The sequence below is a fragment of the Pteropus medius genome, unplaced genomic scaffold, assembly GCF_902729225.1.
Source record: "Pteropus medius unplaced genomic scaffold, Ma_sr-lr_union100, whole genome shotgun sequence".
NCBI lineage: Eukaryota > Metazoa > Chordata > Mammalia > Chiroptera > Pteropodidae > Pteropus > Pteropus medius.
In genome coordinates, this window is record NW_024354500.1 from 26,073,351 (window position 1) to 26,092,374 (window position 19,024).

Consider the following 19,024-nt stretch of genomic DNA (forward strand, 5'->3'; position numbering starts at 1 on the left):
CACCTGGTAATACCTTGTAGACATTTTATATTTCAAAATATTTATTGCACCATTAACTAAAAATCAAAATAGACACCAGAATGTGCCAAGAGTTTGTAGATCTTCATTGTGAATGCCTAATTACATTTCCACATCTTTTCCAGTTCAGGCTGATAGTTTTTCTTTTATGGCTACTATTTTTCGAGGTCATTGACTCCTGAGAGCTTTGGCTTTAAGGTAGACCAAGTTCTTCAGTGCTTAGCTAAAAGTAAATAATCAACACATTTATGTTTTCTTCTATTATAAATAATTTTTTTTTTAATCTCCTGGAGAGAAATGTTTTCTATTTGAAAAAAATTTTCAAAACCTAGAGAGACAGTCTTCCACTTTATTTTTTCGTTCACGGAGTTAACCTTTTTCTAATATTAGGCACATATCTCTACAAGTCACTCTTTGACTAGTGAACTCTGCTGTATGAGTCATGTGTGACTCAACAAGTATTTTAATTTTTAATGAGTTACCATTTATTTAAGCAGGCTTCAGAAACATGATTAGTCATTGTGAGATTCAGCTTGCACATTTGCAGTTAGTGACTAATTAAAAATAAGAACAGAATAGATATTTACTTGGTAACTTTTCAAATTTTTAAAGGACTTTGGCATTAAGTATCTATTTTATTTCATGAAGCAAGTGTTTCATTGCTTGTGCAAAACAGGACCTTATCTTTAATACACATCTAGCCTTTGAAACATACTAGATATGTCATTTTGGAAAAAGAACAAATGAATGAATGAATGTAAAAGTGAATGAACTTATGGAATAATGATGGATTATAAAATAAACTGAAGCAGAAAAATATAGACTTTAAAATTGCAAAATCCGAACAACAATTAAAACATTAAAATTTAACTAAAGGACACGGAGATCAGAATAAATAGATAATCATATCATTATGATGAGAATACTCCAAATTATAAAGATGTCAATTTTCCCCTAATATTCTACAAATTGATGTGAATTCAAAGACTCAAACAGTTTTTTGTTTTGTTGTTTTTGTTTGTTCATTTTTAAAGAAGACTGGCCTTTAAAATTCATCTGTAAGGGAAAATGCACAAAAACAATTCAAGAAACTTTTGAAAAGGAACAATGAAAGAAGATTTGCCCCACTGGATATCTAAAGTATACTCTAGGTTTGTGGTAAATAAAACAGTGCAGAATTAAAGTAAGAATTTACAAATAGATCAACATTCTGGAATACAGAATTCAGAAACGGACTATTTGTTTTTGGAAATTTAGTTTACGAAAAGGATGGTCTTTCACTAAATGGGGACAATTTTAAGTAAAAAAGATACTGGGCCAGAGAGTCTAGTTGGCCCATTCTTTTCTGCTTCCATAGTCATAGAACCCATGATTTCCACTGGGAACATGGCTGCACACAGTGGAGGCAGTACTTCCCAGCCTTCTGCAGTAAGGTAGCCATGTGATTAATTCCAGATCTACTAGATGTAAGCATGAGGCTTGTGCTTAAAGTGAAGGGCCTGGCCGCTTTTGATTTTTATCCTTCCTGCTGACTAAAACAAGGACACACTATCTGCTGTCCTAATGCAATCTTGGCCCATGTAGAAAAAGCCATGGTTGTGATAATAAGATAGAAGAAACATGGATCCCTGACCCACGGGCCCTGGCTTGCCTATCTTCAAATTTTATTTTCCTTCTATTAGTTTGGATTTTCTATTTACCTAGATGAACCAGATGTAGGACTATTGATTATGCATTAAATTTTTTTTTAAAGTTGACAAAAAAGTAAAAATAAAAAAATAAAAAATAAACCACCTTATTAAAACCTGTTTAAGAAGAAAGAAAGAATTCCCAAATCCAAGGCATATATTTTTGAGACTAGTTTTCATCTATTGCTAATGTAATGATTTTTTAAAGGGATGTCTATTTATTTTTGTAGGATAATGGTGTCCGTTCCAAAAGTTCATTTGTAAGTTTCTTAGTTAAGAAACTTAATTATAATAAATATAATGAAATATATTTTTTCATAGAAATTGCATTCTGTGAGTCAGTGCTACAGAGGACAATGGTAAGACTTTGAATCAGAATATTGATAATAGTATGTATTTCTAGTCTCCTCTTTCTAATATAATCACATTGTTATGGTTTCAGTATTTTGTGTTTATATTACCATAAATATAAATGTTATTTATTTCTCAGCCAAATATTATATTATGATTATTTTTCTTTTGCTAGCTTTTTGTTTTCCTTGGGGTTAATTAATCAATTTGACTCTAAACTCTCAATCAATTGTCTAAATCCCCTCTTAATACAGTCAGACCCATGACATATTCTTACAAGGTCCGTCATTTTAAAGGATGTCTCCTAGACCTGCAGAACTTCTTTGATTTGGATCAGTCTCCCTTGTGTACAGATTCATCCTGGGAACTCTCTTCACTTTGTCTGTGGGTATGATCCCCTGTTTGTTGAACTACATGATTTCCAATTTTCTGGTTTTGCTTTCCTTGTGGTGGAGCACAGCTTCTACTAGACTTCTGAGAGAGGATGAGAATGAAGGATGCCATGTTTTTTGAATATCTTAGTATATCATCACATTTTCTTGATAGTTTGATCTGGGTAGGTGACTTTTGATTACCTTTCTTCAGAATTTCAAAAGCACTGTTCCTTTTTGTCCCCTACATTTCAGCTTTGCTGTAGAGAAGTCCAAGCCACTCTGACTCTTAATCCTTTGTAACTATATTCATTTTCTACTGCTGTGTTCCAAGTTATCACAAATGTGGAGACTTAAAACAATATTTATTAATTATCTTATAGTTACCTCAGTCAGAAGTCAGAGTGGATTCTGCTGAACTCTCTGTTTTTAGGGTCTCACAAGGCCAAAATCAGTGTGTTGGCCAGGCCAGACCTCATAGGAAGGTTTTGGAGAAGAATCCACTTCCAAGCTCTTTTAGATTTTTGGCCAAAGTTGACTTTTATTTATAGGATTCAAGTTCCCATTTTCTTGTTAGTGGTCAGCTAGGGGCTGACCACATTGCTGATCACATTGCTTGTCATGTGGTCTCCTCTATCTTCCAGCCAGCAGTGGTGCACTGAATCCTTCCGGTGTTTTCCATCTCTGACTTTCCCTTCTGCTGCCAGCCAGAATACATGACCGGCTTTTAAAGGGCTGATGGAATTAGATTAAATTCATCTGGATGATTTCAGTATTTTTAATCTGTAATTTGAGATTTTAATTTCATTAGCAAAAGCCCTTCATAGCTATACTTAGATTAGTGTTTGATCAAATAACCAGAGAATGAAATTCTTGGTGGTGGTGGCATCTTTAGAATTCTGTCTACCACAAGAATTATTTGTACTTTGCAAAAGAACTTTTCCTGTCCTGGAAATTCTGAGACTCCCCTTTGCTACTTGATTAGGGAATACTCCCCTCACCCTCTTCAAGTTCACTTGCCAGTTCAAAAGCACTACCACCAGAGCCGAGTCTTTCATTACAGATTCTATGGACAGTGACTAAGAATGAGTAAACTGAGGAGTTGTGAGCTGGGTAATTCATTTTTTGACGTTTTATTCAAGTTACAAACTTGATTGTTCTGTCTTACAAACAAAAATTGAAAGTGATACAAGCTTTTAAATGCCAAATCATATCTCAGACTGATTAAAGTAAGTAGAAAATAATAAACATGTAACTGCATGCCTAATTTTTTTTATAAAAAATAATATTAAAATGTGAATAGGACTCAATTAAAAAATTATGCCAGCGTACATAATGAGTTAGCTTATGGACTATTTTCTTTCAACTATTCTATTGGCATGAAATTGTAATTAACACTGTTTCATTTTTTATGTTTCTAACTATAATATGAGTAGGCAAGGCATTCTTAAAGTATAATAAATTAGAAATCTTTTATATTAAATTAATCTTATTATACTAATAAAATTAAGATGTGAATTTGAAAAAGTCTCATATGTTTGAGAGGATGCAATGTTTTGATCAACTAGGAAAGATTTTCAAATCAAAAGAAGGTCGAATAAGCTTGAGAGAATGTAGGAGGTGAAGAAGATTAACTCTAGCATGTTGATGGTTGAAGGTTGAAGTGATATCACTGTAAGAAACATGCTTTATGAAGAATGAATAAATGCTATTCAGCAAAATCAAGCTGATATAGGCCTGGATCAGAATTTGGAAGCAAGTATGGTATCTGATTCTGAATGCATTGTTCTGATCAATGCAAAAAAAAAGACAATATTAATTTATGTTATTTGCCAAATGATATTTAGAAAAGGTGATTATCAAACTTTCTTACATAGAATAATACTTCAATGCCCTTAACGAGATCTCATGGACCATATTATAATGAAATCGTTGAGCGATTTTTTGTTTGTTTGTTTTTGGCCACTGACATTCAAGTTCATCTTGCCCATTGAATAAAAAAATACATATATGTGTGTGTGTATGTGTATGTGTGTATATATATACACGTGTATATACGTATATATATGTATATATACATACTAATGTATATATATATACGTATAAGCTCTAATGTTTGTATATATATATACATATATACATATATATACAAACATCAGAGCTTTATAGATATGTGTGTATGTATATATATATACGTATATATATACGTCTTATCATTTACATTATGTTTATTGAATAATAAAATATGTGTCATGACTATTGCAAACAAATCATCTTTTAAATATTTAAAATCATTGATTCCTATGCCAATAGAGAACTACTAAAGTTGCTATTGTTATTATTCTTTGGACTGAACTAATTTTATAGTTGCATAAAAGAGTATAGATCAGTTGGATTCTGAGCGACAGAAATTACCTCTGATAGATGTAAGCAGAAAATGAATTTGTAAAGACATCGAACATTTTGTAGGGTTATCGTGGGAGCTGAAACTGGCCTCAGGAAGTGGGGAAAAACAGACTGAACTCTGGCAAGAAGCACAGCACAGATGTGGTTCCTGTTACAAAGATACTCCACCACTGAGCCCTGGATGGTGCAGCTTAGTTTCCCAACATCACTCCTGGGACACCGGACCCTTCCACTGCTGCCACCTCCAAAACAAAATCTTCCCATCTCTGCTGCTTTGCATCAATAGCCTTTGACTGGTCACTCTGTCTGGCTGAGCAGAGGACAAATACCTGTTCCTAGATAAGGTGCACACAAGTTGGCTGCAGGTGTTAGGAATTTAAGAATCATATTTTCTCAGCTTCTGTAGTGAGAGTTGGGCTATTGCTCTCTCTAAGACTCTCAATATAGGCATTTCCCCATCCCCCTCAAAAAGAGGAAGGGTTTTAGATGCTCGGCAGTAAACAACACAAAACAAAATATTACCAACCTCCACAATAACGGGCTATGAGTAAACAATGCTCATTATGAATTTGATAAAGCAAGTAGCGAATTGAATATTTGCAATTTTATTTTATTTTTTTGTGTGTGTTAATATTTCTAATTTTAATACTGATAATAAAATTTAAAATGATTCAGTTTTAATCATTTTTCTAAAAATTAAATTCTATATGGGATCTTGCATCATATTCTGAGATATCTGGAGTATTTCCTTTTTTTTTTTTTAATAGAGTCTTGAAAAATGATTAGACAACAATGATAGTTGCTATCTGAAGGTGTACTTCTACGCTCACCCCCACCATTTTAAATATGGTGATGTAACAGGGCCCTGAATGCCACCTTATTATTTTTTTTTAGATAATTTTTAACTTACAGAAGTTTCAACAATAGTAGAGTCCTAGTATGGACTTCTCCAAGCTTCCTCTTATGTTAACATCCTATGTAATCATTAATCTTGGCGCAATACTATTAGAGAATTTATTTGTATTTCACCAGTTTTCCCACGAATGTTCTTTTCCTGTTTCAGATATCATATTGCATTTAAGAATACCATTTAAAAAAAATTCTAGGTCCTCTACACACATAAACTTTGCAATTCTTACCTGAGTTAATCACTAAACTAGATGCTTAGTTGTATTAATTTGTCATTTTTTTATTATGACAATTACATTATAGGAGTGAGGGAACTGTGGGTGGGTTTCCCTTTCTTTAATACTTTACAGAATCACAGAATATTAAAGTTAGGAGAAACCTGAGAGATCATCTCACCTCAAACCTCATTTTGCACATGAAAAAACTGAAATCAAGAAAATTAGGTAATTTGCCTTTAAGGAGCCAGTTTTCATATAGAACTCAAGTTTTTAATCTGCTGGCTGTTTCACTACAGCAGCAGTTCTCAGTATAGTTCCACAGAGACCCCCTAGACCCTTTGAGAAGACTGTGTGGTCAAAATTATTTTCATAATGATACTAAGATATTATTTGCCTTTTCCACTTTCGTTCTCTCATGAGTGTGCAGTTGAGCTTTCCAGAGGCTGCATGTCATGTGGTATTGCAAAAGCAGATATGAAATTCTAGTGGTTTTCTATTTGTAGATATTAAAAAGAGTTGTAAAAATTTAAATGGTGTCAAGCTTCTATTTTTATGTTTTGAAAAATGTAGGTATTTTTCTTTAAAATGTTATTTATGTTAATATGTATTATGTTCGTTATTATTCTATTTTAAATATGATAAATACTGATTGACATAACCCACATAAATGAAAGGTTTTGGGGTTCTCAATAATTTTTAAGCCTTATCTCATAATTAGAATGTCATTCATAAAAGAAGGAAATATGGATAACACGAACTATCAAATCTGTTAAATGAATGATGTTATAAAAATGTATTCTGTAGCACTCCCCTTCTTTTCCTAAATATAGCTCTGGCTGTTTCGGAATAATATTTAACTCATTATATCTGATTGCAAGCTCCTTATGTGCTTTGGAACTCTAGAATTTCATGCTTTCATATTCATAATTGACTTCATTTAACTTTGTGAAGTTTGTGCTAAATATATGAATACTTGTAGATATGTGCCAACAATGTTAAATTAAAATGATTTGAACTAGTTTTTTACTTCATCAAATCTACATAATTGTCATGTACTTTTTTCAGAGAGTTACATTGTTTTTTATATATTGCTTAATTAAATTTATTGAAGAGGTAAATGACAGAAGAAATTCTCTTTCCACAGTAAATGAAGAGGACAAAAAAAAAATTCTCATGTTCTCTGTCAATCTGTGTATTATACATGAATTTGCTGATGTTCTACTCAGCCCCACCTAAGCTATTTTTTTTAAAAAATTGGTCTTATATCTCAGTTTGTAAACACATATACCATTTTCTTAGAAAATGAGATGTTTCTAGGCAGAATTGGGAGAGATGGGTGGTAGGTAGATGGAGAGGACATCTGAGAGCTTTTGTTATCAGGACTTCTGGAACTACTAGGAGAGCCCAAATATTACTCTTCATTTTTTTTTTTTGCCACATTGGCTTCAATAAAGAGTGTCAGTGGCAGTCTTCTGGTTGTCGATGTCACAACTGGATACATATGAAAGAGAAGCAAACTCCTGGAGCTTTTGGGACAACTACATATCTGGAGAAAGATAAAGTGGAAGTATTCTGTCACTGTTGTCATGGCCTTATGTTGACCTTAAACCACAATTTTGTGATTGATGGAGGTAGTGAGAAAGACCATTCTTTTCTCCGGATTCATTCTCAAAAATCAGTTATTCCCTTACTCCCATTGGGCATGTTTTACTGTATTTCTTTAGCAGTTAGTGGTGGGAAGGCAAGAACTTTGTGTTTCATACATTGTTTTGTAACATATAATATACATAAACATGAAATAAAACCAGAATCATTGTGATTTTATTTTCCCCCACTGTTTCTCCTACAGTGAAAGAATGAGTTTAATCTTTCTCTTAATTTGCATCCTTTGCTCCACCAATTCTGTTAAATAATTCATCAGAAGGCAGTAACTTAGTGGTAAACAACATACTGTTTCCCTTTGCTGATACTTAGTAAACTTTAGCTTCTCAATCTGTCCTCATAAAATAAATCCCATCATTCCTTTAATCATTTTAGTCACTCTTCTCTGGATCCATTCAATTAGATTATATCTTTTCAGCAAGAGGAAGTATTTGAGTTGAACAGTCTTTCCATATGTTAGAAGAGTGGTAGGGGAAAGGCTTGAATTTTATGTTTGGCTCAATAGCTATGATCATTTTGACAGATATAGCCTTCTGAACATTGTTGGTATTGAAGAAATGCTTGCAAATGAAAAAATGTTGAATATAGATTTATTGACAATTTATTTTTTCCCATCTATCTCTTAAGCCTTTTACTACCTTTTGGATCTACTGGACTGATCATTTTTTTTTTTTTTAATCCTTTTTGTCTTGGATTTGTCTTTTTTCTTTTTCTTTTTTTCCTAGGAAGTCTGATGTACATTGCATTAGTTCTTGGTTTTCCTTACTGAATATTTAAGATTAGCTTTCTGAGGTTTGTTAAAAGTGTGCTACAATTTGTTCGCTTGCTTTCTACTATCTATTTTTTTTTTATTGTCCTATTTCCTCCTTCTTTCTCCCTTTTTTTTGCTTATGCTTTTTAATTAGGTATTTTTTGGAACAGTCAAACATAAGTGCATGTTTTAATATCTGACATCTGTCCCCAAGTGGCCTCATTTACTTTTTAAAGAAAAGTTTATAAAGGAACTCTTTTGTCTTAAATAATCAGGTAAAAAAATGGTTGGTTAATCAAGAAAGTCAGCTGAAACAGAGGATCGTAAAAAAGAGTACATGCTTTAAACATATGATTTTAAATTAAGTCATATAATTATACATTTATTAGCCAACTTATTGATTTTGAACGATGTCTTTTTTGAGCATATCTCCATTGATTTGAATCTCATATTGTCTTTTTTTATAAACCATTATCTTAGTTCATCATGTAAAAATAATGATTTTGTATTTTTTTGTGATGCAAAATCATAAAGAGCATTGTAAGACAATCTGAGAGAATAAATCTTAATAAATTTTCTAAATTTCTTAAAAGATTGTATCACTCAAACTGAATTGAACATTTATCAGACATGTATTGCTGTAGACTGAATTCCTCATGAATGAGATTAGAGTCCTTATAAAAGAGACTTCAGAGAGTGCTCTCACTTTTTCTGTCACATGAAAACACGGTGAGAGACACTGAATCTGCCAGCACCTAAATCTTGGACGTCCTCATCTCCAGAACTGTGATAAATATATTTCTGTTATTTATAAGCTACCCGGTCTACAATATTTTTGTTATAGCAGCTCGAACTGAAACATATATCACTTTCAAGTCTTTTTTAAATCATTACTTAGTTCTAAAGAAATATTAAATATCTTTCTTTATTAGCTTACATAATATTTAACTTAACTGTGTATTTGCACTAATCAGTGCAACTAGGATAAACAATTTTGAAAATAACTACAACTGATTTTTAGTATGTATACAACTAGACTAGTGGGAGAAAAAGTTGAGAAACTCATTGAAAATAGCTAATCTTGAGATTTAGAGTCAGGAAAGAGTACAATGCTATTGAAGAGGGGCTAAAGACAATTTGATTAGGAGGTTAGAGATGATAAGGTACAGGTCCAGTGAGTACAATAGAATTGGAAAGATGCTCAGTGAGGAAGTTATCACTGGAAATGAGTATCTCTGACTTATGATGTGAAGCATGTGCCACCACTGTGAAGATGACTACTCTGTATGTGACACGAAAACTTCTAAATGAAGAATAAATATGTTCTAACAACTTAGTAAGATCTAATTCTTTAACTGATTTCTTTCTCAGAAATGTACCAACTCAATGTTTTATGATACAACCATTTTTTCCATTTCATCTTGGATATTAGAATTAGAGGATTAAGAAAAGAGGGTGTTGCTATGGATAAGACAGCATTTAGATTGCTGTGTTTTGTATAAATAATTGATTTTCTGGATACTTCAGCTGTAATTTTTTACTTTGTCTCAATTCTATGAAATAAATAGATGAGTTATTAAGGTTTATAATGAGAATTAGCATTCGCATTAGGATGAAATTGTGAAAAATGTACTGAATGAATAAGTAAATAGGCCCAATTTAGTTTTTTTAAGTTTTAAGAGAGAAATGAAAAATTTTCAGATACTCAGTTTTGTAATTAAGAACAGAGAACGAAATTTGTCAGCAATATAGCAACTGTTAAAAACGGTATGTTTGAAATCTATATTATGGTTTGATTAGAAAAAGAGATGGAGGTAAACTGAGAAGATATTGAAATTCATAAGGCAGGAAAGAGAGACAAAGAAAGGGACAGATGAGAGATGAACAAAGAAACAAATTAAAAAGCAGAGCCGATTACAACAAACATAAAATGATGACTATGCAACTATAGAAATAGAATAAGAGAGTCAGACCTGGCTGACTGGCTGGAATACTGGCCTGGGCCTCCTCGGGCCTACAAGTCCCAGACGAGAGCAGCTGTGGAGGCTATACACTCATCCATGGAAAATGCTTAGAGTGGGTTGGGTTTGATTCAGAAAAAAAACCCTCCTTCCCTCACCAACTGTTCTTGAAGTCACAACTGAAGGCAGCAGAAGTGTAATTTTAAACTTCCTTCGAGAAAGCATTTTCCACTTCCTCTGACTGAGTTAGGATTGTTTATGGGACCATGTAGGCAGATTGTAGATATTTCTAAGCTCACTGTGGCCAGCTGGGAAGGGCTGGGGTTTGTCAGAGACTGATATTTGGAGAATTGAAAAAACTAAAGAAAGATGGCTATAGTTATAGAATGAAGAACCAGAATTAATTTAGAGACCAGAAGGGACCCTAGAAAAGATAATGAAAGTGAGAATTATAAATGAGTAGATCTTTCCAATTGGTAAAAATCTGGGTCACTTACATTGTATTTTTCCATTTGTGTTTTTGTCTGTGGACTTCGATAGCACAGTTGTCTAATAAGGGTTCATCATCTGAGTCTAACAATAGATTTCATTCCAGAATACAATTGTTATATAACAAAAATTCAGTATGTTGGAGAAAAAGTCAATCAACACAGTTTTAAGCTTTGTATGCCTTTGTTTGTAGGAAGTCAGGCATAAATGAGCATTCGTCATTCGACTCTTCTAGTGCGTTTCCAGCATACTGTGCCTTGGGCATGACACATCAGAGTCCAGTGTTTATCTTTTATTACCTGCCAGACCCCTCTGGAAAGAGCCTCCATGGAATTCATCATCTGCAGTGTTTGTTTCAGGTATACATATAAATACATGCTGAATGCATTTGTTGAGGATATTGTGGTTTCCAAGGGCGACTTAAATAAAAGTGTGAGATGAATAATGAAGGGGACTTTCTACAGGAGGTATGACGTTAATAATTAAAATGTTATTTATCAAAATACCGACAGCAAAGCTTCTTATTGCTTTATGTCAACTATCTGAGTGCCAGTATGAATAAGGGGAGCATAGTCATACTCGTTTCATGGCTGTTTTGGAGAAATTTGTGAAGAAACTCTCTTTTCTACCACACGCTGAGTTTATAAATATAATAAAAACTAAATTCAGAATTTGTATTAGGAAAGCTCACTTAATTTTAACAATCATTTTAAATAACTTCATTAAACACTGAGTTTCAGAAGCTTAAGGATGTTATAAAATTTTTTATGCCTGTTTTGGTTGTGACTGAGAGCACAATCTTTGTTTTTGTCAAAGCATTAGTCTCAATCTAATAAAAATGCTTTGAGGTTAAATGATTAAAGTTGAAAACTGTGGGCTAAAATATTATTAATACTTTTTCTCCTACCTTCTAAATTTTTCTAGCTGGGCTAATAATCAAATTAACAGATTAACAGGAAAAAAGCAAATTTTAATACATGTGCATGGGGAATACACATAACCATGAAAATTACAAAGACGCTGAGGCAACACTGGTTATAAATATAATAAAAACTGGTTATATGTGGAATTTTGGACAAAGGAGAAAAGGTTGGGAATGGGGTCTTAAATTTCAGAAGTGAGAATGGGCGATTTACAGGTAGTTGAGGAAGAGCGAACTCACGTGGCAGGCAAGTTTTTGCTAGGCAACTATGGGATACATGGGGTATCTAGTTAACAGGCCCCTGCCTGAAGCCCTCCTATTTACTATACTTAATTCAGATTAGCCTAAGGCAAACATCATAAGATTTTCTTTCTGAAGCAGGTTTTTCTGTCTGAATCTCTTGGGCAGAAAAGGCGAGGAGTTTCCTCTCAGTCTTTTGTTTCTTAATAAATAACTTATAATCAATATCCTAAAAAGGCAGCTTCAGAGTGCCAAAACTTTGGTCCCCTTCAGAACCTATTTTCAAGTTATATTTGAAATGCATAGCATTTTAAATAATGACAACTACTCATCTGCTCTAGAATATATTAAAATACTCAGTTGTCAACATGTAGCATTTCTCATTAGTTCTTAAAGTGTATGTATCCAACTTCTACTCTTGTTTTTCAGACAGACCATTCTGAAAAGCTGAAATGTAGACTGGGAGGCATGCTGTGGTCAAGTTTGGGAGGATGTGAGTTTTCTTTAGATGAAGTTGAGAAAATGTAATGCAAGAAGCACACCTACCTATGTTCAAGGCTCAGTGGTAGACCAATGCATTGTTTTTGAAATAGTGGCATTTAGAGACTAGACCTGATCCATACTCCTCCATCTAGTGGAGAGGACAGCTAAAAACCTGAGGAAGAATGAGGTCACTGCTATGTACACTGAGTATAGGCAGCATGCTTTGGGATGTAGACAAGAACGAGTGTACTTCCCACAACGAAAGTGGATATCACTATGTGAAGAAGGGACTCACTGAAGAGTAGCTGTGGCTTATCAAGTAGTAACCTATCATTGTCAGAGGCATCAAATAATGGACGTGTTTGTGAAAGAAAACAAATTTATCTGAAAGTAAAGTTGTAGCTGCAAATTATGGTTTAGAGAAAGAAATTAGTATGTACATCCTCAGCTTTTAAAATTTTTAATCTCTAATTATTTAACTTCTTGGAGTAGATTTTGCTACTCCTGAACTTATGGTAAAACTATGTGTTTTTCCCCAACCTCTCTCGATTTTAGCCAAGGATTCCAGGTGACCCAGTTTTTGTAAAAACTCTTAAGAGCCACACTCTCTCCAGACCAGTTTAGACCAAATGTTGACAGTTCACTCTTAGGAGAATAGACAAACAACAGTATGATTTGAATGTACACAAATTTCAAAGCCAGAGACATACTTTCTCTTTTGGGAAAAAGTTTCTCGATACCTGGGATAGAACATTATATTTAATAGGTGTAATAAAGGAGAGCCTTGGTGTCTACTTGACCCAACTCTCCACTGAATAAAATCTGTGTTCTCCTGAGTAGGGTCAGATTTTCAGGAAGAGAAAGTTTATGGGAGGAAGGCAGGAGATGGTGTGTGACATTCCTTTTCTAGTTAACTAATGACTGGAAAAGGGCAATCATTGTGCTCCATACCAGATGTTCTGGTAACATGAGCAGCAGTGGCCTGAGGTAAATTGCAAAAACAGCAGCTGAACAAAGGCACGATGGATTCAGAAGGGCAGATTTTGTGTGTGAAGAAAATTCCTTAGGATCATCACTGCCCCAAACAGAACAAATTCTTCAGTAAAAATGAACAATTATTCAACTTAGATTTGGTATTTCCCTAAAGAATATTTTACTGAGATTCTCTATTCAAAGCAGTGTCATAAAGTCATGCATTCAGCCAAATTCTTAGTACTGGTGAACAGAAAATAGATCAAAAACACATTCTTATCCCCAAAATAGACCTTATGGGTGTATGAAGTTGTGAAATTGAGGGAAATAGCAACACATCATAATAATTAAGATCTATTTATCGAAAATCTTGTGTATGGTACCGAAGATGGTTTATATGCCCAGTGAATTGGGTAAGATTTGTTTTTTGCCTTGTAGATGTGTATGACTCATACTGAAAATGCTGACACAGGTAGATACAGAGGACTGATACTTCCACATTGCAGGAGGAATGGATGCTATCCAGAGTGAGACCAGAGGTTCATCCTGCTCTGCAGCCTGTTATCTGTCTGTGTGTCAGGGCACTAAGCACAGTTCTGTGGGAGGTTATGACTGACCTAGAGTGGCAGGACTTGAGGCCAGAGATTGACCTGCCTCAGCTTGCCCTATTTTCTCTGTTTTATGCTATCGTCTGTGTAACTCTATTAAAACTTCCTGATTCTATTTGTATATTTTAAATATGTTTTGTCTCTTAAGATTCAAAGTTTTATTTTCAGACTTCAAGGCTTCATTATCTATTAATTTTTACTTACCTCAAATCTAGCTTCTACCAGTTCAAGTACGTCTCTTGATGTTAAAGATTAGATTTGTGTTTCACATTTCAGTGGTTAAGAACACACTCCCTGAAATCGGAATGCCCATGTTTTAATCTTGGCTCTACTACTAACTAGCTGTGTGACATGGAGTAAATTATTGAATTTCTCTGTGTTTCATTTGGACATTAATAGTACCCATTGGAATAAATTTTGTGGAGAAATTAAATGAGCACATGTTAAATGCTTAGAATAGTATTTAGAACATAGTGAATACTCATACAGGAGTTATTTACCACGTATACATTATTATCTTATAGACTGATCAGTAATAGCTCACCTAAGTTTTCATTTTTACAGCCTTGAAGAGTTTACACTTTTTTCTTTACACAGAACTTTGTCTTTTGATATGATTATGATAACAGTTGTATGTAGTATACATTTATATAAATAAACACATATCTATTCACTTATAACCTATTAAGGCTTTTTAAGGGTACAGTGACTAGAATTATATTTATTATTCTAGTTCTAGGCATATCATCTTTTTTTAAAAGATAGATTGCCTTCTCTAGTCATATTTAAAATATTCTTTTTGATGAGGCCTGGTAGTTTATCTGTAGCAGTCCATCAGTTGATATCTTCACCGACAGTTCTGTAATGTTCTTGGATCTTATTTCACACTGTATTACAGAACCCATTCTCATAAATATATATTATATACTATACATATATTTAAAATTTTCTACAAGTCTTTTCTTACCTTTGAAGCCTATCTGTTGCTTTTTTGCCCATTCACAAAGCTTTCAAAAATTACTTTAATCTTCTCCACACAGAAAAACATATTTTTAGGTGCAAAATCTTAATTTCTCTGGAAAATATAAAGATTTCTTTTTCAGTTCACGTATGAAAATGCTAAATAAGACTACTACTAGTGGCAAGCTCAAGGAATTGACTAAACTTCTTGCTTCCTTTACTATTTCAGCTTCCTTTGTTATTTAGCTTTATCTTATGAAAATAACATGGTGCTATACCTTTAGAAAGTAAATTTTTTCCCTTCTCTGAAACTACTGGTTAGGCACATTTTCTCATGTGAAATGTTCTGTGGCAGATTTTGCATTCCCTTGCCCTCAGAGGTGAGATTTGCTCTGGCTTTGTGCTGCTGCTCTGTATTTTGCCATCTTGCTGGAAATGAGATTCAGAGTTCTTCACATGGGTAACAGCCATGTCATTTACATTGTAACACTTCTTTGACACACAGGCTCTTTATAACCATAGTTTCTCCATAATTCTTGGGTAGATGTGGATATATAGATTCAACTTGGATCTAGATTATCTTATTGCAAAAGTGGTAAGCATCTATGGAGGTAGAACTGGAAATTATCTGGTCATCCTTGACATTTGACTATCTAACCCCTCCATAAATGGGCTTGAGGATGAGAAACCTGATACTTTTCCAAATAGGCCATCCCATTTTTAGCCCATTATATTAAGTAAAATTCTGATTCTCTGTAATTTAAAAGAAATGTACCTATATTTTCCTTCTGTGCTTAGTTTCACCTCAAAAGACAGAGATGCTACTGAACTCTAAATTGAAATGGAAAGTTTATACATACATATATATGTGTATATATATATATGTGGATATATATATGTATATATATGTGGAGATATATCTATATCTATCTCTCTCTCTATATATATGGATATATATATATATATATATATATATATATATATATCCATATATATGTATGTATAGACTTGAATTTCCTGCTGCCTTTTATATAAAACTGTCCAGCATTCAATATTAAAGGCAACATTTTTAGTTTTCAACATTTCGTTGCCTGTAAACTTTATAAGTAGCGTGAAGAAATGAAAAAGTGTTTCAAGTCATACGTTTGGATTCCGCTACTTTCTAGGTGTGAAATTAAATGAGTTACTGCATCTTTCAGAGACTCAGCTGCCTCATCAGGAAAATGGTTCTACTGGTACCTTCCTCATTCTTAAAACACATACTCATACACCTTTTTATCACATATTATATTATGTTCCATGGAACGACAAGTAACTAACCTTTATCTCTCCTAGAGCATCTAGGCCTATGACTGGCCTATTCTAGGTATTCATAAAGTACTTGTTGGATAAACAAATTAACTCTGTACAAAGTAGGTGGTTCCAGTAATTCATTTGCCAACAAGAGGGTAAATGTATTATATCTATTCACTTCAATTTCTATTTTTGGTATATTTAAAAATGTGTCTGGTTCCAATCAGTACCGACACATTAAATCTTTACTAGAAACAACTATTAATTTATATTAGAAAATGAGCCATTACAAAATTTATTTGTAGTAACAAGAAACAACTCTTTCTGAAAATATTTACTTGTCAAAAATCCAAAGTTTATAGGAAAAGAAAGGATTTTTATTGTTTTTTTGTTTGTTTTCCATTTTACTTTATGAGTTTCCGTACTTTTGAATCTTTGCAATGAGAATTATTACATTTGTAATAAAGAATAAATAATGACAAAAATCTCCAGAGATCCCATGTATTCAGATGGAAACTTGTAAAATGCAATACGGTTTAAGGATTAAAATTTTTTTAAAAATGTACAGATGGCGGTCTATTTTTCAGAATAAGTAGACCAGTGGATAATGTCTCCCTAAGAATATTTCATTTTCTGTAAGTTGGGAAATGGTGGCCTTTTGAGTCCTTATCCGTAATGATCTCAGGGACTGTCTAATTTTGTGCGAGACTAAAGTGCTTTGCAGAAACAGTTTGAGTGAAGGAGTGAATTACTTACTAGACCATAAATAAGTATTCTAAGTTTTCAAATAAGCTTCAAATCATGCTTATTTATCTGGTTGGAGAACCAGATAACTAAAAAGGAAAATACTTCGGGTAAGATATTTCATATCTTCTTGAGTAAGAAGATATGAAATAGTTCGATGTCTACAAACATAGTTAATGACCAGGACTACAGAAAATAAATATTTTTTTAATGTCTCTGAATTTTCTTTAATATTGCTTCTTAATTTTTAGAAAATTCTTTTGAAATATTTAGCATGTTTTAGCTATGCTGTGAGGAAGCATAAGAAACAATGTCTTGAAGGGAATAATCATATCCCTGGAGATAAGATATAGTTTAGGGGATAAATATAGTGAAATAACCCTGAAGGAAAGGAGAAATTAATGTGGTAAAGGGACAGCTGCTGTGGAGCAGCTTGTCACCAGCAGAAGCTTTTTTTTTTCTAAGCTCTTCCTGAGAAAACTTTGAAGCATTATTTCCTCTAGGAAAGCTGTTTTGATTATATCAGTTTGTTGGGTTACCATCAGGTCCTGTTGGACATCCAAAGAAATCTCATTTGGAATCATTTATGAAGGAGAGATCTGAGTCAAATGTCTCTGTAGCCTAATATTTCAATATGGTAGGCCTTGTTTGCCATTCATTTATTCATTTATTAGAAAATATTTATTCAATTTCTTTTTTATTCTAGTCAACATATTAAGCACAAGACACATTTAAAATGTCGCCTTCTAGGAATCTCTGGTCCCTCAACTATGTTTCTTTGTCAGTCTGTCCTGATTTCACTTCCTATTCCATTTATCTTGAATTCCATATTTCATTATTTTAGTTTCTTACGTTCCAATAGCTTCAACTTATTTTTGTCATTGCATTCCTGAGTTTTTGTCCTCATAATACCCCAACTCCATGTTTTTCATATCTCCAACAGAGCTCTGTCAGAGAAAATTACTTATCTATTCAAGTTGGTGCCACTATAACTTTAAATTCTCTAGTTCCTGTGGGGCACTCAACATTTTTGTTTTTCGAGTTGGCTCTTTCTCATTCTCTGTTATTGCTATATTAAATCATTTCCATCCTCCTTAAACCTTTTTCATACTCTACTGCCTGGGACTCTCCCACTTGAAAGACAAAATTGGAAGCTCCACAACTGTCTATCTTTCCTATCCAGAATGAATAAAAAAAGATAACCTTTGCTTTCTAGAATAAATAAGAAATATCAAGTGTTTAAAATTACTTTTAAATTCAGATCCTACCACTTATTGGGTGACCTTAATTTCCCCAAGTCTCAGTCAGTTCTGTCATTTAAAAAGCATTCATTAAATATGGACAATTCCCTTCTTTCTCTCTGCCTCATAATTTTTCTCTTCCTTTTTATTTTTCTTCTTTCCTCCTGTTCTAACATTCTGTCTTCTTTTTATTCTTCTTATAGAGGAAGCTATAGCAAAGTTAATTCCTTCATTTCGACTCTTGTTTCCGTTCTTTTGGTCCTTTCAGGGACCTCACTTTATTATTTATTTGTTTGTTTGTTTATTTGTTTATTTATTATTTCTGCAACCTCTTTATTATTGACTCTTTTTATTAAGCATTTAAATATTTATAAGTCTTTTATTCATAAATGCAAATAATTTTTTAGGATCCCTTTGTATTCTTCCAGTGGTCATACTCTCTGTTTTCTTCTCTTCATATTTTCGAGTTATATTTCCTGAGTGTCTCTACTTGATGATGGAGGACATTTCCGATGTGCTTATCGTGTATGGACCTGGGCTAAACACCTCTCATTCCTCCTGACCTCACTGTAGTCTGGCTGCTGCTCACATTTTTCCCCTAAAACTGCTCTTACCAAGACACCTAGTGAACTGGGTTGCAAAATAAAATGGACAAGTCTTAATTCCAACTTTATTTGTCATTTCAGTAGCATGGCCTATTGGTGTTCCTTCTTTTAATACAGCTTTTATTTTTTGAT

At 33.3% G+C, this 19,024-nt stretch overlaps 1 protein-coding gene across 1 annotated transcript in view; it reads left to right on the forward strand.

Moving 5' to 3' along the window:
* Window positions 1–3,154: 3,154 nt before the first annotated feature.
* Window positions 3,155–19,024, forward strand: part of LGSN (lengsin, lens protein with glutamine synthetase domain) — a 34,523-nt gene continuing 18,653 nt past the window's right edge. Inside the window, exons 1-2 of the mRNA XM_039853120.1 lie at window positions 3,155–3,657; window positions 11,018–11,183. Coding sequence (XP_039709054.1) covers window positions 11,088–11,183 — 96 coding nt within the window. The 5' untranslated portion in view covers window positions 3,155–3,657; window positions 11,018–11,087. The remainder of the gene's footprint in view (window positions 3,658–11,017; window positions 11,184–19,024) is intronic.